Source organism: Eupeodes corollae, chromosome 3 (genome assembly GCF_945859685.1).
Source record: "Eupeodes corollae chromosome 3, idEupCoro1.1, whole genome shotgun sequence".
Taxonomy (NCBI): domain Eukaryota; kingdom Metazoa; phylum Arthropoda; class Insecta; order Diptera; family Syrphidae; genus Eupeodes; species Eupeodes corollae.
Window position 1 is genome coordinate 49,794,814 of NC_079149.1, and position 24,240 is coordinate 49,819,053.

Sequence of the window (24,240 nt, forward strand, 5' to 3'; positions counted from 1 at the left end):
AGAATTGAGCACTTCTTTGAAGGTTGATTTTGAATAAACTTTCTGATAACACAGTACTTACATGAACATAACACATACAAGTTAGACTGTGTCTTAGTTGGATTTTAGGATTCAGTCTTTTAATTGAAACGCTATCTCTCAGACTATCAATTAAAATTAATTAAAGCAAATGATCAAATAACAGAATCAAAAACATAGAAACCACCACGTTCCCTCCAAAAATCAGCTCCCTACCCGCCCCTGCATGCAGACACGCCAATTTCAGAATGACCAAGTAACAACAACAATCGGGCTGATAAAACCGGCTTTATAAACAAACATTTATATAAAAAGCACTATTTTGCTTTTCCACGTGCTTCCACTTATTCTCTCTCATTCTTTCTCTCCGGTTTTAGTAAAACACTTTCTCTCTTTTTGGCATAATTTTATATGAACTTTGCTTTTATTATTTTTTGGGCGCACTATTGGCTTTTGGGGGTGTGTTGTAACAGTATATACTACACAGAGAGCCACACAATGAACGCCAGCGCAAATAATCATACGTAGTCGTTCTCGTCCGCTACCGCCAGCCGCCGTTGTCGTCGTTGTCTTCGCAGCTCGCTGTCGTGTTGTTGTCGAAGTTTTTAGTATAAAAAAGCTCCGCATTTAACAGCTGACAGTTTAGAGGTCACCTTCAAGTATATTTTTCTCATTCAATTTTCAATCCGGCGGTGAAGTGAACGTTTGAATAAAATCTTGTTACTCCGATTCGAAAATTTTGAAATATTTTTGTACGACTTTAATTTTTAAATTCGACGAAATTAAAATTTATTTAACTTAAAAGAGAGGGTGAGAAAATTATTAGAAATTAATTTCTTTTTGATTTAAACGAACGATTTGTAAACTGCCAATATTTCAAGCCATAAAAATAACACAAAACGAGAATTGTTATCAACTCCCTTGTTTCAATCTACAAAATATTCAAAAAAGAATCAAAGTGGTCTAATTTTATTTTTGCTATGAATTAAAGCTGCTCCTCTGTGAAGGTCAAAAGTGAATATGCTAAGATAAAATATTGATAAACTTTTAAAGATAAAATATAATATGATAAGTGGTCAACTCGAATAAAAGATTGATTTCATCATCCATCAGATATACTTCAGTTATGTTATGTTCACGTACTGTACACACCCGATGTGAAAAGATAAAAAGGACTTTTTCATATTGAAAATGCTTTGTTAAGAAAATTCAATTTACAATCAAGGAGAGGATATAGTGTGAAACTTTAAGATGTTACTTAGTTTTTTTTTTAGTTTTAATTCAAAAATAGCCAACGAAGCTTTTGCTTTCACCTTCGCGTTAGTGGGTTATGTTTAGACTCAATAATCAACAAGTGCAAGTGCATCATACCTATGCCAAGCCAAGAGTGCAACGCGAAATGGTGTCAATGCAACTGGGACAATGAAATGTTTTTATTTTTTTTTTACAATTTTCTGGTATTGAAAGTTTTTACCAAAACGGATGTATCTCAAAAAATGTATCTTTGTTTTGTTTGTTTATTTATGTCAGTTTCTATTTGTTTGATTTTATTCGTGACTCTTGAGGAAGAGAAGAGTCTCGTGTGTCAACAAACTTTCAATTTCATTCTACGCATTGAATTGATAGTAGGTAGTAGTAGGATATCAAAAAATGGGTGTGTTTGCAGCCTTGCAGGGTTGGATTTGGTGCGGTTATTTTGGGGTGGGTGGGTTGGTGTTGGTACTTATGCATTTCGTAGTAAACGACCTGATTACGTAAGCAGAAGCTCACATGATAAAGGCTATAGATAGATTCTTATTTTTTGTATACACAAGAACCCAACAAAATGTTGCCGGTTAGTTAGTGAATAACATCTGTTCCAAGTTTATTTTCGGGAGATATAAAAATAACTGAGCATTTCAGATTTCAATTAATCAAATTTAATCATAAAGATGTCGCTAATAGATTATAAAATCAACGACTTAACAATTTGTTTTATCTCTTTTTATATCAATCAAATCTCTTAAATATCTGGTTGAGTAAATAGAAATAAGATTTGTGGTTTTAATAAAATTGTTATTGTTAATTTTTAATTTTAACTACACCTTTGAGATTCTCGTGGTTACTGATGATAATTATATTGTGTGATTCCAAACAAGATTAAAATATATTTGAAAGATAAAATGTTAGATTATAATACGCAACTTAGTCGCATAAATTTGCTGTGATTATAGATTTTACGAAAGTAGAACTTGATACGGGGCTTTAAGGCTCCAGTAATAGCTATTATTGAAATCAATCGGGGAAGGTTTTTTGAATAGCTATTTGATTGCGTTTTCCTTTGATTAGGAATTAATAAAAAAGTATAGATTGATCGATCGAAAATCACATAAAGAATGTTTATTTGCCCAGTAATTTTTCTATTTTCTGAACAAAAAATCATTTTCCTAAAGAGTTGATAATTTTAAGTTCAAGAGTGGAACGAAACTTTCCACTGATTTGTGTCCCAATTCCACACAATTTCAATGAGAGATTTTTGTCAGTAAAAATTTGTCAGAGGATTTCAATCAGGATTTTTTTCTTAATGACAGAAATTTGTAATAATCATTATAGACGACCTCTCAAAAAATTCCAATAATCGGTTTCAATGCTGAAAATAAATGATAGCTATAATTGACCCCTAAAATAAGGAGCCAGTTATAGATATCCTTGATTGAACATTTTGTTTGATATTTTAAAGCGAGTAAGAGAGTCAAATTGTAATGTTTGGTGTCGATTTGAAGCTTATACCCGTGTTTTGTCGGAAAATCTATCAATAGTATAGTAGGATTTTACACTTATAAGAAAAACAATATCCGCAGTATGGATACTACCGATAATAGTTAAAGTAGAATCTTAATCTAACTATGGATGGGTTTTTGACATTTATACCAGTCTCGAATGGATCTTATGTGATTTCGTTCTCAAATGTTGGTATGATTGATATTGCATTTGTTGTGCATTTTGGAATCATGTGTTTTCCATTGGGGAACAAATCAATCTGTTACTGTTGATGTTATTTAGTTTTGTTAATAAAAAATGGTCTTACTGGGCTTATTGCGCAAGAGAAAACAAAAGAAGAGATAATTAAGTTTTGCTATTTTTCAACCAAAGGTTTATTACAGTTTAGATTGAATAAATCTTTTTGGTGTGTCCACAACTCAAGAAGGTTTACAAATGACTTTTAAAACGCAAATGGTGTTTCGATGTTTCTTATGAAGTGCAAGTGAGATAGTTTGATTCGTGTTAAACAATGAAGGACTGAATAGTTCAGCACCATATAAAAATACCCCATGTGCAATTTTTTTTGATTAAAAGAAAACTTTATTTTTTGTACACACACATGCAAATAAACAGACCATAAAGCATTATCTGTAAAACCAACTCCTCCACACACGTTTTTCTTCACAAATTTACAAATTTTGACCCGATTGCGCTTGGGGAATCAAGCTCATTTCAACTCTATTCAGGTATATAAAGAATTGAGGCGAGCTTCAAGCTCGCTTCAACATCACATGTTAATGTAGTAATCTACGAACAAGCCCCTTCTTGAAGTTTGTATTTTATGTCAAATTGTTTGGTTAAAACTCTGAAATCGACTATCAAACATGTTCATCGTATATGCCTAGCTTTACACAGACGTATCCTCTTGATTTTAAAAGTCAACTATTAAAAATCAGCTTACCTGATTTCACCATGGTCTGAATTTCGCTATTTTTTTTGGAATTTTTTGATAAATTATTCTGGCAAACATTCAATTGTATCAACTTTCAAATATAAAAACGAGCCTACTACGGATCGTTTTTTTGGCAATTTCTCACTGTACTATATATGTCATACTAAAAAGCACGGCTAATGAGTTGTACAATTTTTCTTCTACAGAAAATACATTATTCAACACAGAACTTTTCTTTTCGTTTTTTCTAATTTCTCAATGATGAAAAACGTTTTTAATGATTGATAAATTCACCTTTTGGAACATCGTCGTTTTATTTAAAGCGTTCCATTTTCTTTGAATTCCAACTTTAGGAAATATTTACCCAATGACAGAAATTGTCAATAAAATATAACCAACCTGCCAAAAATTCCAATGATCGGTTTAAAAGACGAAATACAATATATTAGCTATAATTAGAAACAAGAGGTTAGTAGTTATCGTCTTCGTTCCCTTAAGGTACATTTGGATCCAGAAGGATATATGGGAAGATTCGGGGGAAAGAAAATCGAATATGTTTGTTAAAGTCGTTTTGAACGGGTTGTCATTTTACTAGGTTTATTGTAATTTTTTTTCCCGGGACCTTTTTCCATTTAACTTTCTGCACAAATTGGCATTATCAGTGGATATAAATAAATATAATACTTTTGGGTTTTGTCAGTGGTGGTCTTAGACAACATCTCCTTTTCGTAATGGTCCCACATCTAAACAATTTTTTAACTTTTTATTTATAGTCTTTTACACTCAATAGTCCATCGAATTTCACTTGAAAAAATTCTCCCTTAAATTCCGATAAAACCCACCTTTTTCAACTTTTATTTGCTTATAAATTCCAGCAACATTCTTTTATTTTTTGATATCACAACATTCTTTCTTTATTTCATATCTGGATTCAAATTATTTTTAGAAATCCATCGCACTCCTTTACAAAACAACAACAAAAAGTATAAATTATTGACATTGAAAAAGTGATGAGATACGATATACTAATTTATCAGAATGTTTTACACACATTAAATTGATACTGTTAGCAAAAGCAATAGGTACTTATACTTAAATGACCTTCTATACTAAGACTTAGAGTTAGGGTTCGAGGAAAAAAATAAAGTCTCTTTTATTGTGATTCTAAGAATTTTTGTTGTCTATTATTCCTTTTAAAAAATCCTTACATTCCCTTAGTGTGGGGTTTCAATGGTAATTGTTAGCATACGTCTATTAAGTATAATCAATGAGATGTAAGGGTGGTCGAAGGACAAGTTTTTAATTATTTTTTCCAAGTATTATTGCTTAAAGTGCTTCACTCATTCCTGAACATTGGAATAACATTTGTCCTCCTCGCAGCTCAAAATGCCATGGGCTTATGGCATGGAGCGCTATCCTCCATGGAACAGGAAACCCGAAAAAAAGTCGGTTATAACGGCTGTGAAACTCCCACCCTTTACCGAAATGATTTTCTAAGCCTCATTTTCGAATTAAAGTAGTCAAATGATGCCACAAGTTCACAATCCGCACCAAATTGTCACACTCTGTAGATGCATTGGTTTCTCGGTAATAACGTTTCGATTTCTCAAGTCGCAGAAATGCTAAAATTTTGTTTGTTGACTAAGCCATGCTGAGATGGAAATACTCCTAGCATCGTTGTCCAATTCCAGCTGCTCGTTATTCAATTTCAGAGATCTTTTTATAGAATCGAGGCTAGTGCGTGAAATGTTGAGCTTTTGAGACCGATGGTAAGTTGATATAAATGAATTGTGTCTCGAAGTTTCGTTGTTAGCTGAGTACAGCGTGGCTTGTGCTGTATATTGGCAACATAATAAATAAACAGTCCGTTGAGAACTAAGGCCTAGTGACTTACAACTCTCAACAATTCCTGTGTGTACCTACAGTTTGAAGCTGAATCCGAAAGTCCAATTTGAGAAAGCACCTTTCATTAAAAGAATTACTCTTGGAGGATTTGTCAATTTCTCGCAAGAGGCAGTAACTGCGAAAAAAAAACTTGATATGTCAAAGGCAGGGTTTTTGAACCCAAGAACTCTGGCATGACCGTTCAACGCCCTAAACATCATGCAAAGGAAACTACATAAGCACTCACTTTGGAAATAAGTGTTCACCATATCCCTACATTCCTCATGCCTGATTTCGATCGGCAAAGGTGCGATTTTATGTTAAGATTTTAAGCTGGAAACAGCTGTTAGTGTTAAAATAATTATGATTTAAAAGGAAATCAGTAAAAGATTAATGTGATATTTCGTTTTCACCGTGAATATATGGCCGATTGTTATACAAAATAAAAAGTCGTCAAGTTTGTCCATATTGACAGAGTTACTTTTTCTTTAGAGCAAGTTCGTGATACAATGTCGTGCGTACTTAACTTTTCTTCTATATTTTATAGTTTCAATTTTTATCTCTCTTTGCAATGATGGCGACAAATAAAAATTTAATTCTATTGAAAACGATAAAATAGATTGATTGTATTTTGTATTGTTTAGAGGGCAAGATGACTTATTAATTTTATTTTTATAAGTAAAGTATTCGTTCCCAAGCAGACAATAAATATGTACTAACTATAAGTATATACAATTTAATACACTCCTCTTCTATTATAGTCAATATTGGTGTTTGTTCGTTTGGTTGCACATTCATTGGATATAATAATAAATAATTGCGTGTGGTCTTCAATTAGGAAAATTGAGCTTCTGTATCTGATATAGTGTGGTTGGCTTTAAGTGGTGAGAAAAGAAAGTTGGATATTAAGAGACACAGTATAATATGTAGATTTTTTGTATTTTGTGAAATTATAGGACTATTTAACAAATTAAAGAGTAATAACAAATAAATTGTAAATTGAAATTTAATTGGGAAGAGAAAAAGTACATGGACTCGTTTGGAATATTCAAATAGAAAAATATGTTTTGGGAAATTGATCTTACCTTAGGTACATATGGTAATCGTGTAAAAAACGTCTAGAAGAGTGGGATTTACCCCTATGCGGGTTATCTATTCTCCATAGGACTTTTTGTTATAACTCTTTGGCTTAGTAGAATGTGTGGTTTTGAACAAATTGAGCTGTAAAAATAATTCGCAGCCCGGCATTTGACATTCATGAACCTATCAACTAGCCAAGTTCATGTAAAGAGGTTTTATTTTGATATTTTTTAAAATTCCATAATCAAGTTCTTGAATCGATTGTAGAGCTTTGGCGTATAGCGATATTTTCTTAGAGGTGTGATTTTCAATCTGGCAATACTTTTTTCTGTCACTTGCTTTAAGTTAAATTTGATCTTTTATTTCATACTACATAAACTGAATTCTGAATAACCTTTACAAATCTAAAATAATAATTCGGTTTGAGCGATGCATCGTGCACTGCGTCCAATTTCCATTCGACTTGTTGCGTGGCCTGCCAGATCTTGCGATCGTTAAGTAGATTGTCTAGACAAATAAACTCGAAACGATAGAAGCCTTGGAAGATAATATTCAGGGTGTTATTACTAACATACATTATTTATTGCTGGAAACAGTTTTTGAATTGGATACAATTGGAAGTTGTGGAATTTATTAGACCTATAGTCACTTGCAAGAAATCATTTTTTTAACATAAAGGCAAACCTTTGTTTAAATACATATATGTGTTTTATTTCTTCATGAAAACCACACGTCTATAAAAGTAATGGGCTTAAATGTGTTAGATTAGAAAATATTTTTTGCAAAATCACGATTTTTTCGTTATTTTCATATCAATGAAAATCCAATTCCGACATTTGAAATCATTAATAATTCCATTATAGTGCAATCTTTTCAAAGTGACACCTGCTTTATGTTCGAATAAGAGAGGTTCAACATTCTACTCACACTGAGAGTCCAAATACCGCACCAAATAGTGACACGACTAGGTTGAAGAGCCCCAAATGCAACGTAGCCTCCGAAGTGAAAATGAGCGTCATCATACAAAATATGTTCATTTCATGAAGATTCGCTGATTACTGTGTTACCTTTTAATGCCTCAAGATTTAGTTTATGTGCAAAATACTTTGTTATGTCGTTTGCTGAATGCCTAATTCCAAAAATAGAAAAGAAATTGATAAACCTGGGTTTTCGTCAACACTATAAAAATCAATAAAATCACTTATTGAAAAAAACCTTCTTCATCAGAAACTCAATCTTCTTAAAAAATAATCAACGAAATTAAATTGATAGAAGGGATTCGAAAAAAGGAATCGTCCTTCTGAGCCAAACAAGACTTTACTGTCAGAACTTAATAAGTTGTATCAATTTGCCCGACATCAAAACCCTTTAATTTTTAGTACCTAATGTATATGGTTTCTTTTCGTTCCTACGAAACTTATGAATCAAATATTCGTCCTAGCTAAAAACACACCATTTTAGGAAGGAAGTTTTTAGGTAGAAAAAAAAAACATGTTATCATATTGAATATTTTTATACCGTCTTTTGATTTTTATTTAGTGCGAAAATGTTTGCACAAATTCTAAGTTTTATTACATCATAATTATGGTGAAAGTTTTGTCGATAGTACGTTACCATATTTTACCTTTTGTACACTTTAAAAAATAATCATTTGCGTTAATGTTTATTAGAGGTAAATCAAAACAATTGCCCGAGAAAGATCTGTAAGCAGTATGCCATGTTTTTGACTAGTTCGATTTTTGGTTACCCAAATTAGGAGCCAAAAAGTAGCCCAAAAACATTTTTGTACTATCTTCGCTGATAGTAATAAAAGTGAGTAATGTTCCACACATGAGTGAGTCGACAATGTCCATATATACTGACAGCTCTAAAACGGACGCTGGAGTAGGTGAAGGTTTCTCTTCTGAAACACTTTATTCAATCTTGCCAACTTCTTTAGACTCTCCGATCGAAGCAGTACTTTGAAGCCTAGGTATTGGCAGTGGAAAACGCTGCGAAACAGGTCTAAATTATGGCGCTATCACAAGCTGATATCACCATTTTTATTGATAGCCAAGGAGCAATACGATTTCTGTCATAGTAACTAAATCGATACTTGTAAAATATTGTCGCCTAGAACTCTGCTAGGTACCAGTTAACAGTGATGTACCTGGGGTCGAGAGATTTGATGAGCTGGCAAGCAAAGGTACAACACTGGACCAATCTATATAGATTCACGTATAAACACTCCATCTTGTCAACTAAGACAGGTCATGCAAGATGGTAGAGCCTCGAAAGCAGTACCACAGTCAGAAAATTATGTTTCAAATTCGATAAAACTAGATTCCGTTCGTTTATGCACCAAGACAGAAAATTGCTTGTTAGCAGAATAAAAAGTCACAAACTGTTGGGTTGACATTAAAAGAAAATGCGGCTAGCCACCGATGATATGTGCAAGGGCTGCAGTGAGCAAGAGCAAGAAGTCACACTAGAAACAAACTCTAAGACACTTCTTCAATAATCTTGAAGAACTGGTAGACATTTTCGGACGAGCAATCTATTAGGCTTCTAAATCTAAATGCGTTCTTTCGGTTTTCATAAATCCCTCCTTCATTGGATTAGTAATTACCTTTCCAATCGTTCAATACAAGTTGTATTGGATGGATTCAAGTCTCAAAGACACAAAATTAATGCTGGTGTGCCCCAGGGCTCTGTTCTATCTCCAACAATCTTTCTGATTTTGATTATGGATCTCCTTTCTGCAACTTCTAATTCAATACATTGTTTCGCTGGCGATATTATTCTTAGCTTTTCATATTCGTTTTCAGACCTACATCCCTCTTCTTCGGATGTAGAACTGCAATAACAAAATATGATATGCTCATTATATGTGTATCTGTATCACCAACCACTTTTTGTGGAACGGTCACATACGCGATGTAGCCAGAAATGCCGCAAAATTTTTGGGTTTTCTAAGGCGATGCAAGAAGTTTTTCTCCCCCTTTGATCTGGCTGTTATCTACATGATTCATATACGTCCAAAGCTTGAGTATAACTCCCATATCTGGGCTGGTGCTCCTGCAACTAATTTAAGCCTCTTGGACAGTATTGAACGTACAGCATTTAGATTGATTGACCTCATAAGATCATTTACGTCGCTTGAACATCATCAAAATGTTTCTTGTCTCACCCTCTTTTACCGTTATTTTAACGGTTTATGCTCTAGAGAAATAGCCAGTTGCATTCATCCCCTTAAACAGTTCAACCGTAATACTCGCGCTTCTAATAATGCTCTTCAGTATACCCTTAGCCCAACTTCGGTCGTACTGTCAAGTACAGAGATTCATTTTTTAGCCGTACTACGCGAATGTGGAATTCCTTGCCACACTATGTCTTTCCCAGCCATTGCAATAAAAAAAAGCATCTAAATGGCTAAATCAATCCATGGACTTTGGGGTATCACAATGGATTTATATTGATCTTAGTGTGGTAATAACATCAATAATTGCCTGCCCATCTACCTAACAAACCTATCCCAAATAGAAGCGCAAAAACAATTAATATTCACTAATCATTTCACATGAGTGAAAGAAAATATGCGTTTTCTTAAAATGATGTTTGTTTTTCATGTAAAAAATATCGACTAAGACTAGATATTTCCTATTTTCAGCGAAACTATGATTTCTAATACTAAACATTTTGCTAATACTAATAATTTAATCTGGAAAAACCAAAACAAATATAACTGGATGACCAACTTACACCGTATCCCACTCTTGCTCTTTTTAAAGAAGCTTGAACAAATTTGTATAAGATTGCTATAGAAGATACAATAGTGAATCGATTGGAACTTAAATCTTCAACAAAACTTTAAGAAAATATGTCTACATTTTAACTTTAAATGCTAAATAAATAAAATTAAAAAGATTTGAATTTGGGGTTACATGCATAAGTTTATTCACACCACAAAGTTACAAGCTCGAAACTTATGTTTATATTTAAAAACAAGAGATCTTTTTTTACAAAAATAAAGCATTCATTTTAAATAATTCGCCATTTGTCATAGAAATGTTATAACGTTGTAAAACATTTATTGCGCGCCAGAATGTAAATTAAATTACGATCGATATTCCAATCAAATGTCATCTGTTCAATCACCAGACAAGTCCCGGTGAGCTACGCCCGATGCCGTCGACCGTCGTCGTCGCGTCGTTCGTCGGCATTCTTTCCACTTTCCGCCACACCACAAAGTCTATATTTATAACGAAGCATTATTTTTATTCAAAGCAAAACAATTAAATAAATTAGCCTCTAAAGAAAGACTGCGCGTTGGTCTTTCAGCTGCAGCTTCTTAACTCAATTAAGCAATCGGATCTCATCACTTTCTGATTCTCTCTCTCCCTAATAGACAGCGAAGCATCAATATAAAGCATACGATTAGTCAAGCTTAACGAATTGATTTTTTTGATTTGATTGTGCCAAAATCAGACTGAGGGAATTGACTGTAATTGAATTTGCGGCGAATTGTCAGCGAACTCAACGGTGAACAGTCTTCATTATTCGTTAGCCATGATCGAACGGTTAAATCAGTTCTACACGCACTCCAGGTCGTCGCTAATTTCTGCATGGCTCTTTGTGCTGCAATTGTTGATAGGCGTTTATGTTTGGTTAAAAAGTTCCTTAGCCATGGGAAACAAGTCAAGTGCATTGGAAATGGAATCGGTATGTCATATTTTTTGAAATAACGTCCTCCTATCGTCCGTTATGATTATGGAAAGTGCCTTAGCGATACAGTTCAGTTTATTTAGCGCATCAATTAATCGGTATATTGTTGTTTTCGCCGTTGCGTTGTTGCCCTAATTGATCTTGTTGATGAACTATTGCATTTTAATCGATCTTGAATTCTCGATACAATCAATTGTTGTCACGGTATACCTTGAGAGCAGAGTCATAATATAATCAACGTAACGACAATTGAAATGCTATAAAGTGTAAAGAAGCTTAAAATTAAATCGATGCAATTCAGTTTCCTTGTTCTAAGTTTAATTTTGTGACTATTTTTTTGTTTTATTGTTTTGATTGTTGCGATTTAAAGTTAAGAGCGACTAACGGGCGCCTTGATAGTTTTGCTTGATCGATAAATACATACAATTGACGAGGTAAGAGCGAGATGTGTGGCTGTAAGGGCCAGAAATAACCTTAAATGTGATGCAGTTGATTGGGCGGCTGGCACGAAGGCGTCGTTTGTCTGCCTGCAATCATTTTAGAGGAGCATTGGTGACATTGACTCGTGATCGCTGGTTTTGACTTTTTTCGTTTAGGTTATTCTTTTTTAAATTGGCTAAAATTGTTATAGGAATTTGGTGCAGATGTTAGCTTTTTTATGTTGTTTTATTTTTTGTTTTCTTTTTTTAATTGATTCGAATTAATTTGGTGATTTAGCCAGTTAAGTTTTGTGATAATTGTTGAAGACCTTACAATAGTTTTGAAGTGCCAAAAAAACTGTACAAAATGTTTGTAATAGAGTTGTTTTTTTTTCATGTTGCTTTGAGTTCACTGAACTAGTGCTGAATTAAGACATTTCTTTTTACAAAATGTATAAAATATGTTGTAGAATCTCAAAACATCTGTTTGGTGTTATTTTCAATTTTTCTTCCATTTTTATGCATAAGTACCTATATTTTATATTTTTTTCACTAAATAAGTTCAATCCAGATTATAGAATACTCTCTTGGTTATCGGTAACTTTCCAAGAAAAGAAAAAGCGTGCCATAGATGGTTTTAAAAATATGACACAATTATTTTCAATTTAACGATAAGAGCTTGTGAGTTGAACATGAACAATCATCACGTATTCTATGAATGAACAACAAGCTTAATATTGGTCAAAAGGTTGAAGTAATATAAGAAAACAAAAAAAACAATTAATTAATAATAATAAAATCCAGTTAATTGAACATGTCTCTCCCACATGTGAAAAATAAGTTACAGAGTTGCTGAACTGAAATCTCTGATGGATTTTCCAATAGCTGTCTCTGTTAAATAATGAAATTGTGGGTCCCCAGTTGGTCGAGTCAATTGTTTCACTAGCATTGCGCTTACTAGTTAAGCTTAGACCTTGAAAATAACCTCTCCATTTAAGTTTGTTTTGTAAGGATTTCCCAATTTTATTTAAGCATAATATAAGGTTTTCTACTGAGAGCTTTCATTTCTTAATTTTTGAGATAATTTTAAGCATAAATAAATGTTTCCCACAAAGAGGTTTCATTTTATATTAATTATATTAAAAAAAAAGATAACTTTTAAGAAATATCGATGATTGTTTTTTCATTGCAATGAGGAAGTTATTTCTCGTTGTTAACAAATGGGAAGCGATGTCAACCAAATCGTAGCAACGGCTACAGTTTGCAGCACCATAGCCTTTTCATGATATTTTCTATGACCAATTCGCATTTTTGTGGTTTTTTGTCCTCAATAACCAAACGAATTCTATTCTTAACGTCTTGATTGTGGATCATTGGCTTATACCTTATCTTATTATGGCCCCAAAGAATAAAGTCTTAAATCACAATATACCGTTGGCCAATCGTGATCATCTCGTAAAGAAAAATGAGGCTGGGATGCGACCCACACCCCACCCCGTCTGTCGATTTGAGTCGCTTTAAAGATTGTAGGTTTTCGTGTTTCTTTTTTAAGTTGTCATTTAAATTATTCTTAAAATTTTAAAAATTACCAACAATATTTTGCATATAATGAAATTGTTTGATTTCAAAACCTATTTTTGTTAACGAGAATTTCAGTCGAAATCCAATTTTTACCAATTTTAGTAGCATTTTTGAAAATTTTGTACTTCTTATAAACAAACACAAATTTAAGGAATGAAATTGAATAAATTTACCTAGGTATCATTTTTTATAATTTTTTTTTATAAAAAAACGGTCTGTTTGATTTTTATAAGAAATTTACTGAACATCGAAAACAATATTTTTTATAAAATAATATTAATTTGAAGCCTATATCTTAAATTTTTGAAAAGATATTTGAGTCGAAAATCAATTTTTACGAACTTTTAGTAATACTGTTTTTAGGTTTTTATTTTTTGTTAACTGTTAATTCGATTTTTCTTAAAATTCTACCGAATCTTGAAAACAATAGGTTTTAGAAGACAAAATACCTAAGTTGGAAGTGATAATCTCAAATTGTTGAAAAGATATTGGAATCGAAATTCAATTTTTATGAACTTTAAGTAATGCTTTTGTCAGGCTAATTTTTTATAAAAAAACGGTCAATCCGATTTTTCTCAAAATTTTACCAAATGTTGAAAACGACTCTTGAAACGTCAAGACATTTCAAAAATATCAATTTGACAAATCGGACCCATTACAATAACTTGCTATGGGAAGCTAATAACACCGGCAGAAAACTTTTTCCTATAAAACTGCGATTGTTTCGTTGCGTGAATAGTAAATTGCGCCATCTTGTTGAAAATATCCACATCAACATCTTTCAATCCCAGCAGTAAAAGAATTATTAATTAAATCTCAATATTGTTCATAGTTGCATAAGTCTTATTTTCAAATAAGGAAGGTCAATCGCAACCAACCTACAAACCAACGAATAACAGGTCGACGATAGAGAGGCTTTTCAACAACCATTCTTGGACTTTTTGAAAGCCGCATGCATCAATTTTGCTTATTTAGTTCGTCTCCAAGTTAAAAACGGGCCTCATCTCCACAGATCATTTTCCGGGGTTGAAATCAGCAAAGTTGATTATTGATAAATGACAAAATGGACGTATTTAATCTATGAAAGGTGTTTTTAAAAATCTGTCGCAACAAAAATGTGATTATTCATTATTCAACAAATTTGGAGTTTCTAGCCTCCATGTTGAAAACGGGCCTAGTTTTCTCAGATAATTTTTCGACAAAAATCCGGGGGTGAAAGGTGATTTTGATGAAACGAAAGAATTTAATCCATGAAAGGTGATTTAAGAAAGCTATTACAACAAAAATATGATTAATCATTGTCCAACAAATTTGACGTTTCTGTCGCAATGCAAATAGAGCTAACGACTGCAAAACTTTCTCACCAACAAATCTTACGACATTAAAGAAACAAGCATTTATAAGAAAATTATCCCAGAACAGCCCGATATGCCACTTTTATTTAGACGATTTTATAGAAAACACTTTAAAATGTCAAGATGGCACCAATGAATTTTTAAATCGAATTGAATTGAGTTCGAAGAGTTATGGTGATAGTCAATTTTAGACACAAATATGGCAATTACTTAAAACTAAGCCGATTGTACCCAGAATCAATTTGAAACCTTACAAAGACCCAATAAATAAAGATACGACATCGCTGGTAATTGATGGGTTTGAGTTATGAACATACACTTTATGAACATAGTCTTTATGCAAAATAGGGTGTCATTTTGATTTTGGAATGCATAAAAAGATCGAAGAGAATTTGAAAAACAGGCGTTTTCGTCAACACCACGAACTATAGCAGCAATGTGTTAAGCTTTTCTTAAAACGCACACGGTTCCCATTTTTAATAGCAAATTTTAACCAAAATCTCAAATCTTTCCACTATAGTTTAAGTGTTGTTGTGACTTCAACATTTTTGTTAGAACATTTAAGCAATTGAATGCGTTTTTGAAGCGTGTATCCCTCTGGTTTAGTTACATTGGTCGCATTCACAAAACTAGTAACTACGTAGTCAAGGGATTCTGATTGTCTAAATCTAACTACAAAAGTAGTTTAAATTTCCCCTCCAACGTAGTGTAAGAAATTCGGGTACAAAGTTAGTGGGGAATGATTTTGACGTTTCAGAAATAAAATAAATCGTCCAGTATTTAAATAAAAATATAAATCATTCAAATTGTGTCTTAATTTAGATTTTATTGAATTCAAAACACACAAAAGATAAGTTAAAGGTATCAAATCAAAAATGTTTCTTATTTTATATATTTGCATTTGTCAATAATATGACAGTTCCAGATTGACTAGCTTTGTAGTGTAGTTTTGCATTCACAAAGCTAGTTGAATTTTGACTACGTTTGGACTAGCTTTGTGAATGCGACCATTTTAGTTTATACTTGTCAAATGTCAAAAGATGAAACCTAAGTGTCAGCTGCCAAAATAGCGGGCTATTCAAAATGAAACATTTTATTTGAAAACCATCGTTCTCGTTCACTATGTTATACAAAATCTTTTTTTTAGATCTTAGCACCTTAAAGCTGATAGTATTAGCTTACGCCAGTTACTATAAAGCTAAAAGTTATGGCTTTAAGATAGTAAAATCAGGAAAAGAAGGAATCCTTCTGATTTTTTTTGCTACGGAGTTCTGACCACTAGCGTTCGACTTGTGTCAATTTTTTGGTCACAAGTGTAATTTACATTGGCTTGTCAAGTTTTTAAATTATCAAACATCTTCCGCTATAGCTTCTGAGTAAAAACAAAAAAACGCATACAAATTAACGAAAATCATCGCCAAAGTCTGCAAACATCTGCTTCTATTTCAAACAGGATTTTTAATCTCACTGTTTTCACCACTTTCGTGAAAAAGACATAAATAAATCGAAAAACCAAATTATACAAAGAACATGTATAAATAAAAACAAACATTTATTTTACACGTATGTAGCTAAATCAGTACGTAGATGAAATTATGTACTGTACATATGCAAGATCTTCAAAGCGCAGCGGATACAATCAATTCGGCGTGTGAACTTTTAAGCATATAAAAAGACATAACACAAACAAATTGCGCTTTAAGCTTTGTTTGTTTCTGTAATATTACGTTGCAGCCGCAATTTTCATTTAGAAAATGCCAAAAGCTCAGATGTTTACGGAAGTAAAAAGTTGCGAACTTTTATTTTTACCTTAAATTTTATATAATTTTAATAGTTTCGGTTGACAAGGTGCACTGTGGCGTATGTGTAACATTTTGTTTTTGTTGAATAGAAGTTAATTCAATTGTTTTATTTTCCGTAATTATAAAATAAATACAAAAAAGGGTTATTGAATATTTTTGTGGAAGTTATAAATCTGCTACATTTATCAGAGAGTCAGTAAACAGAATTTCAAACCAGGGTATGTTATGGAAAATAGTATAGTGATGCGAAAAGAACTTTTTCTGTGTTATAAAATGTGGGAAGATTAAAGATTGAATATATTTAACAGCGTAAAAGTCCAATAATAGGAATGGTATTAAACGATTCAGTCATTTTTGTTCACATTTTGAATGACATTTTGAGAAAAGACAATACAAAATCCTTGTTTCTTGCTAAAAACATCTTAATAAGACTTTGGGGAAATAATTTCCAGGGTTTCAATTTACAAAATAGGTTCAATTTTAATACAACTATAAAAAAATTACATTAGATGAATTTGAACTATATTAGATATTATTGATATATTGGTCTTTATTTGTTACTCAACCGTTTCATCTCTGTTATGTTTGACTTAGCCCCTAGAGTTAGACTGCTAAAAAGCTCAATGAACTAAAACCAACTAACTTTCGATGACAACGATCTTAACGGAAATGACAATTTAAGTCTTAAAATGCTTAAAAAACTTTACTTTAATTTATGATCATTTTTTCAATTTAGAACGATTTTGAAATTATTGAAATGGGCACCGACCTCGAAATAGTTACCATAGCCCTGCAACAGGGCAACATGGATAGCAGTTTGTTCCGACTGAAACGTGGTTCGGTGCTGAGATTAAACCCAGATGCATCTCTACTGGGAAAAGAAATAATCCTCTATACAAACTATCCTGGCGATGGTAAGCTACCTGATCTACATCTTACTTAGGGTATTTTTTTATAACCTTCAATATCTTTCAGGTAAGAAAGAATTCATTCGGACGGATAATCGAGTTCTTGATTGGCACTCGAAATATGGAAAGCAAATTACTTCACCAAAAAACCAATACGTCCATGTTGTTGATATTGATGCGTATGCTGAGGTGAAAGTTAACATTTCTGGAACCTTCCGTTTCTTTTTCAAGGAGAAAGATAGGTTAGTTAAGAACATTTCTCTCAGTTCCACAAATCCGTATTTTAATAAAAAAAAATGTACTTTCATTAGTGACGAAAAGGAACCAAGTGGATCTCTTTATGTCCAAGTTGAGCCAACTCTTCATGTCGGACCACCAGGAGCACAAAAAATCATTCCTTTAGATTCGGTTCGTTGTCAAACTGTTCTCTCCAAGTGTCTGGGTCAAATTGATACTTGGGAAGCCAAATTAAGAGTTGCCAAGGAGTCCGGTTATAACGTAGTTCATTTTACACCAATCCAAGAACTAGGTTTATCTCATTCGGCTTATTCTCTACGCGATCAGTTGAAAGTGAATTCTCATTTTGGTCCCAAGGGAAAAGTTTCCTTCGAAGATGTTGACAAAGTTATCAAGAAGTTACGTCACGAGTGGGGAGTAAGTACAAATTGAATATATTCCTTTGAGTAACCATGTACTCATATTTCTTTTAGATTGCTTCAATTTGTGATATTGTTCTTAATCACACTGCTAACGAGTCCAACTGGCTGGCAGATTATCCGAATGGCACCTACTCCTGCCACACTTGTCCCTATTTGAGACCGGCATTTTTGTTGGACGCTCTTCTGGTTAAAGCGGGCTCTGACATTGAGGAGGGACTTCTTGAACAAGTTGGCGTTCCGAAAATCATCGATCAAGAAAGCCACTTGGACGCCTTGCGTCACCAGCTTAAGACAAACTATCTTCCAAAGGCCAACATCCATGAATTATATCAATGTCATCTGCCAAAGATTGTCAATGAATTCGATCAATTGGTTCGAAGCAAGCCACCACCTGGAAAGAAAATCCAACCTGCCGAACGTCACAAGGAAATCGTTCTGATTCAAGATCCAGAATATAGACGCTTTACGTCTACCATTGATATGACATTGGCTTTGGATATCTTCAACACTTTCCATGCCGATTGCTTTGATGAAGAATCACGTATCAGGAAGTGTACTGACGCCTTCCGTCAGCACTTGCAGACTTTAAACGATAATGTAGCAACTGAAATTTGGGAATATCTACACACCGCTGTGGAGAATTGTCTTTCGGGTGTTCGGTATGAGCGTGTTCAGCCGGATGGTCCAAGGATCAGGGTCATTTCAGAGAAGTACCCAGTGTTCATGCAATATTTTACTCACCTCGTGGTGGAAAGGCGAACTCCAGCGGAAATTGAAGAGCGTATGTATGGTGAGGATGGAAAATATCTAATGGCCCACAATGGTTGGGTCATGGGAGCAACTGATCCTTTGAAGGATTTCGCCGAACAGCAGCCAGGTCGGGCTAACGTCTATCTCAAGAGGGAGTTGATCTCCTGGGGAGACAGTGTCAAACTGCGCTATGGTGAGAAACCTGAGGATAGTCCGTATTTGTGGGAGCACATGCGAAAATACGTCGAGACCACAGCCAAGATCTTCGATGGTGTCCGTTTGGACAACTGTCATTCAACACCTCTGCATGTTGCTGAATATCTTCTTGACGCTGCACGAAAAGTCAATCCCGATTTGTATGTGGTAGCCGAGTTATTCACAAACTCCGATGCTACGGACAACGTTTTTGTAAATCGATTGGGAATCACTTCATTGATCAGGGAAGCCCAATCGGCCTGGGACTCCCATGAGGAAGGCAGACTTGTCTACAGGTATGGAGGTGAGCCTGTTGGAGCTTTCCAAGTCTCTCCCAAGCGCCATTTGGCTCCAAACATTGCACATGCTCTGTTCATGGATCTGACACATGACAACCCCTCGCCCATTGAGAAGCGTTCGGTGTATGACTTATTGCCATCGGCTGCTTTGGTTTCGATGGCTTGTTGCGCAACTGGAAGCAACCGTGGATACGATGAGCTGGTACCTCATCACGTAAGTCTTATTCATAGAATTTTCACTTTGATAAATGATAATTGTTCAAATGTCTTTTAGGTCCATGTTGTTGATGAGCAACGAGAGTACCAAGAATGGGGAAAAGCAGTTTCACACAAAACTGGAATTATCGGAGCCAAACGAGCTTTGAATCTTCTCCACGGCCAATTGGCGGAGGAAGGCTTCAGTCAGGTCTATGTCGATCAAATGGATCCCAATGTCGTCGCCGTTACTCGACACTCTCCCAAGACTCATGAAAGTATTATTCTTGTCGCCCACACCGCTTTCACTTACCCCGATCCGTATGCCGGACCAACACCTATTCGTCCGCTTCGTTTCGAAGGTTGTCTCGATGAAGTTATTCTCGAAGCTGAACTCCGTAACAAAGGCCCTAAACCATTCGATCATCCCTCACCGCTCAAGAAGTCTGACAAGGTCATTAATGGCTTTGAACAGTTCGAGTTGAATGTTCGTGAGCATATTTCTTTGGCTGATTCGAATATATTCGCCAAGGAACCAGTTATCGATGGCAATATGACACAGTTGAACTTTGTGAATCTGAAGCCTGGATCTATTGTTGCTGTAAGGGTGTCCCTGAATCCAGCCACTCGTCCCAGCTTTGAAAAACTGCACGGCATTGTTACCGCTTTGCAGAAGGAAGTCGGTCCAGTTCATGCCGAGTTGGCCACCATTATCGCCGATCTCGATTTCGTTGATCTGAATAGAGCTTTGTTCAGTTGTGATCAGGAAGAAAGAGATCTTGGTTTGGGAGGAGCTGCATATGATATTCCCGGATATGGACCAGTCGTTTATTGTGGTTTGCAAGGCTTTATTTCGATTTTGACTGATATCGCACCAAAGAATGACTTGGGTCATCCTTTGTGTGACAATCTCAGGAACGGCGATTGGATGATGGGTAGGTTACTATGGATAAAAATTTTATGACCTAAAACTTATTCGTGCACATTTTTTAGATTACATCTCACAGAGATTGAGACGTTTCCAGGATTGCAAGAAGCTCGCCAAATGGTTGAGACTTGCGTTTGAGCCATTGAAGACAATTCCAAGATATTTAATTCCATGCTACTTTGATGCTATCCTCAATGGAGTCTATCACATGCTTGTTGAACATGCCTATTCCTTGATGCCTGAGTATGTATTTTCCATCTTTTAAGAGTCGCTCTATATTAAGTCTTTTCTGTCACTAGGTTTATTCGTAAAGGAAGTAACTTCGCTCAATCTCTGGGTTTGGCCACCATTCAATTCCTTTCCATATGCAAGACAGCCAATTTGCCAAAGTTCAGTCCAAGCATTTTGCCTCCACCACCACCAGAACAGTGTGTTACTCTATCAGCCGGTCTTCCTCACTTCGCCACTGGCTACTTGCGTTGCTGGGGTCGTGATACATTTATCGGCCTTCGTGGTAATCTTTTCCTCACAGGCAGATTCAATGAAGCTCGTTACATTATCATTGGCTTCGCTGAATGTTTGCGTCACGGCTTGATTCCAAATCTTCTCGATGGCGGAGCTAATCCACGCTTTAACTGTCGCGATGCCGTTTGGTGGTGGCTTCATAGCATTAAGCAATACGTCAGCGAAGCACCAAAAGGCAAGGAAATTCTCAAGGACAAGGTGTCCAGAATCTTCCCTACAGACGATTCTCCACATTGCTCGCCTGGCGAGCACGATCAATTCCTTTACGATGTGATGCAAGAAGCACTGAATGTTCACTTCCAAGGGTTGCAATATCGTGAACGTAATGCAGGTTACGAAATTGATGCTCACATGAAGGACAAAGGCTTCAACAATCAAATTGGTGTAAACCCCGACACTGGCTTTGTGTTCGGAGGAAATGCTTCAAATTGTGGCACATGGATGGACAAAATGGGTTCGTCGGAAAAAGCCAACAACCGAGGCAGACCAATAACGCCACGAGACGGATCAGCTGTAGAAATGGTCGGTCTACAAGTTTCAGCTTTGAGATTCATGGAACAGCTTAGCAAGGAGGCATTGATTCCTCACAGATCTGTGGAAAGATACGGAAAAAATGGTAAGTAGTTGTAGTAGTAGAACTTTCCATACGAACTCCTTTGTGCTTCTATAGGTGAGAAAACAACATGGACCTATGGCGAATGGGCGGATCGCATTCATGAAAACTTCGAGAAATACTTCTTCGTTACAAAAGAAGAGCGTGGCCCATTGGCTAATAAGAAGCTCATCTACAAGGACTCCCTAGGAGCAACCCAAAAGTGGACTGACTACCAACTGCGTTGCAACTACCCCATTGCCATGGTTGTAGCTCCAGAACTCTTTAATCCCTTCAATGCTTGGCAAGCACTTGAAGTTGCGAAAAAGCATCTCCTAGGACCTCTCGGAATGAAGACTCTCGATCCAGACGATTGGAACTACCGAGGAAACTACGACAACAGTGATGATTCGGGAGATTCAACAGTTGCGCACGGAGCAAACTATCATCAAGGACCCGAATGGGTTTGGCCAATTGGTTTCTATTTGAGAGCTAGATTGATTTTCGCCAAGAAATGTGGATACCTCCCTGAGACTATTGCCGAGACATGGTAAGATTTTATTGAGGTTTATTTTGAGAGGTAATCAAGGAGATTTGTGATTGTTTTTCTTAGGCAAATCCTTCAAGCGCACTTGAAAGAAATTCAAACATCCCACTGGCGGGGATTACCTGAGTTGACTAACGAAAAGGGAGCCTTCTGTCGTGACTCTTGTCGAACGCAAGCTTGGAGTATTGCTACTGTCCTAGAGGTGAGTTCAAGTTTTTGCATTTAATGTATTTATTGGTAACGATTCTTTTGATTTATTTTTTAAAGGTCCTTCATGATCTTCATCATATAGGAGGCGATTTATTGTAGATCTCGAACCGTTTAACCGTTGATTAGATTTGAATACAATTAAACTGCCACATGAGACATGATATGGCTAAAACAAATTGAAATACTCCACATTTTTTATATAAAACGAGACGACCGACCGACTCCCCCAAAAAATTAAGTGACAAAAAGAAAGAAATATTTGTTATCAATAATGTTTGTTATTAGTTTTAGTTTTTTAGCTGTTTGTCTGAACCACAAAAATATGAGTCTGGGGAGCTTTACAGTTTCAAAACTTACAACCTCCCTTCTCAAGTGTTTAGTAATAAGAGTTCTTTTATGTAATACATCACTTCTTGCTTTATTATTATTATTTATCGTGTTGATTGAAAAGTTTCATTTTTATAATATTAAGCAAACTATATTTACAATAAATAATAATATTTTATCAAACCAAACCACAAGACGAAGATTTGAGTTTTAAATTTTATGAAAAGTAACTATCCCGTACGATACGCATTGAAGAGTTCTTTGGTGGGTTTATTTTCGCTTTTCTATGTTGTTCCTCATTCCATAGAGGATCGGGACTATCAAGAATGGGAGGATGTTCAAAGCTACGACTTTGGAATTCTTCAGGTATGGAAGTTTGGTAGTAAAATTCTGTATGGCGTCTTCGGGGATAAAGTTCTGCTGTGTTAAATTGGAAATTCTGAAAAAAAGAGGATGAATGAACAAAGTTAGGATTCAAATTTTGTATTTATTGGCTTACTGGAAAATTTGACTGATAGTTCCTCTCTCGGCTATTGTGTTGATTTTGGAAAAACTAAGGAGACACATATGTATTTAAAAGCATATTATGTTAAAGAAGTATGGTGAAGGGAAACTTACATTTGAAGGATGCATTTTTTATCCAAAGTGCCAAAAAGTTTGAAATAAATGTATGTTTTTTTCTTTGTAATTTTTAGACAGACAATAATTTACATGATGACTTAAATAATTTTGTTCTTTTTAAAAAAAAATCTAAACACAGTATAATACGAATTAATGTATTAAAGTCTTCACCTTATATTATGCGGAAGTTCGCTACCCAACTATTGATAACACGTGTTTTTTGGCATTCTATATATAGTATAGTAGACATCGGCAGTAGCCAGATTTTTGTTTTTAAAAATTTGTACAACTGAAAGAAGATCTGTCAGAATAATAATAAACTGTCAAACTTAATCACTTATAAATCTTCTTGTGCGGTGGAAATACCAAAAAGATTTATTTAATCTAAACTGAGGTAAACCTTTAGTTTAAACATAGTGAGACTTAATTATCTTTTGTATTCTTGCAAAACAAGCCCAGTTAGTCCATTTTCATTAACAAAATTAAATAATATCAAGAGATTGACAAATTTTTTTCGCCAATGGAAAACACATGAGTCCAAATGCACAACTACTCAACGAACACTGCCTTCAAGATACGAATGCAATATCAATCGTACCAACATTTGAGAACGAAATCACATAAGATCCATTCCAGACTTGTATAAATGTTAAAAACCCATCCGTTGTAAGATTAAGATTCTTCTTTAACTTTTATTGGTAGTATTGATATTGTTTTTGTTATTTGTGTAAAATTCTACTAAATCCGAAACACGGGTAATGAATCCTCGGGGAAGAGTCAAGTACGTAACTTAATACTATTCAGTTCAGTCAACAAAACTGAGCATAAATAGTCTTGAATTTAAGTTGAACAAGGGGCGTTTAACAGAGTTATATATATAGAAAACTCAATACATACTTCGAAAAATGTTAGTGTTCCCGTTTTGGACTGATGTCTTCAAGAAAATC

The 24,240-nt window shown here is 34.7% G+C and overlaps 2 protein-coding genes across 6 annotated transcripts; one reads left to right on the forward strand and one right to left on the reverse strand.

The window, feature by feature from the left end:
* Positions 1-645: 645 nt before the first annotated feature.
* Positions 646-22,872, forward strand: LOC129948800 (glycogen debranching enzyme). 5 transcript variants are annotated; one of them, XM_056059841.1, is made up of 11 exons: positions 11,210-11,377; positions 17,274-17,451; positions 17,513-17,687; positions 17,757-18,099; positions 18,156-19,562; positions 19,623-20,478; positions 20,537-20,714; positions 20,771-21,612; positions 21,667-22,138; positions 22,202-22,337; positions 22,403-22,872. In XM_056059841.1, exons 1-11 carry the CDS (start codon positions 11,225-11,227, stop codon positions 22,442-22,444), a joined length of 4,782 nt encoding a protein of 1,593 aa, XP_055915816.1. In that variant the 5' UTR covers positions 11,210-11,224; the 3' UTR covers positions 22,445-22,872. The 5 variants fall into 5 exon arrangements, with proteins under 5 accessions (XP_055915817.1, XP_055915816.1, XP_055915815.1 ...); XM_056059842.1 differs by lacking the exon at positions 11,210-11,377 and adding an exon at positions 646-828 and having other exon boundaries at positions 17,513-18,099; XM_056059840.1 differs by having other exon boundaries at positions 17,513-18,099.
* LOC129948801 (uncharacterized) lies at positions 22,866-23,443 on the reverse strand. Its single transcript, XM_056059846.1, has 3 exons — positions 23,291-23,443; positions 23,172-23,225; positions 22,866-23,111 (listed from the first exon to the last, which is right to left on the reverse strand). The coding sequence occupies exons 1-3, from the start codon at positions 23,303-23,305 to the stop codon at positions 22,890-22,892; spliced, it is 291 nt and encodes a 96-aa protein (XP_055915821.1). The 5' UTR covers positions 23,306-23,443; the 3' UTR covers positions 22,866-22,889.
* Positions 23,444-24,240: the final 797 nt, after the last annotated feature.

Excerpts from the sequence above, each read along its gene's own strand:
- LOC129948800 (XM_056059840.1), top strand. The coding sequence starts at position 11,225 with ATGATCGAACGGTTAAATCAGTTCTACACGCACTCCAGGTCGTCGCTA. Across the intron at positions 18,100-18,155 it reads AGTTACGTCACGAGTGGGGA|ATTGCTTCAATTTGTGATAT; the intron begins GTAAGTACAAAT and ends TATTTCTTTTAG. Across the intron at positions 20,479-20,536 it reads GAACGGCGATTGGATGATGG|ATTACATCTCACAGAGATTG; the intron begins GTAGGTTACTAT and ends CACATTTTTTAG.
- LOC129948801 (XM_056059846.1), bottom strand. Across the intron at positions 23,112-23,171 it reads ACTATCAGTCAAATTTTCCA|AATTTCCAATTTAACACAGC; the intron begins GTAAGCCAATAA and ends TCTTTTTTTCAG.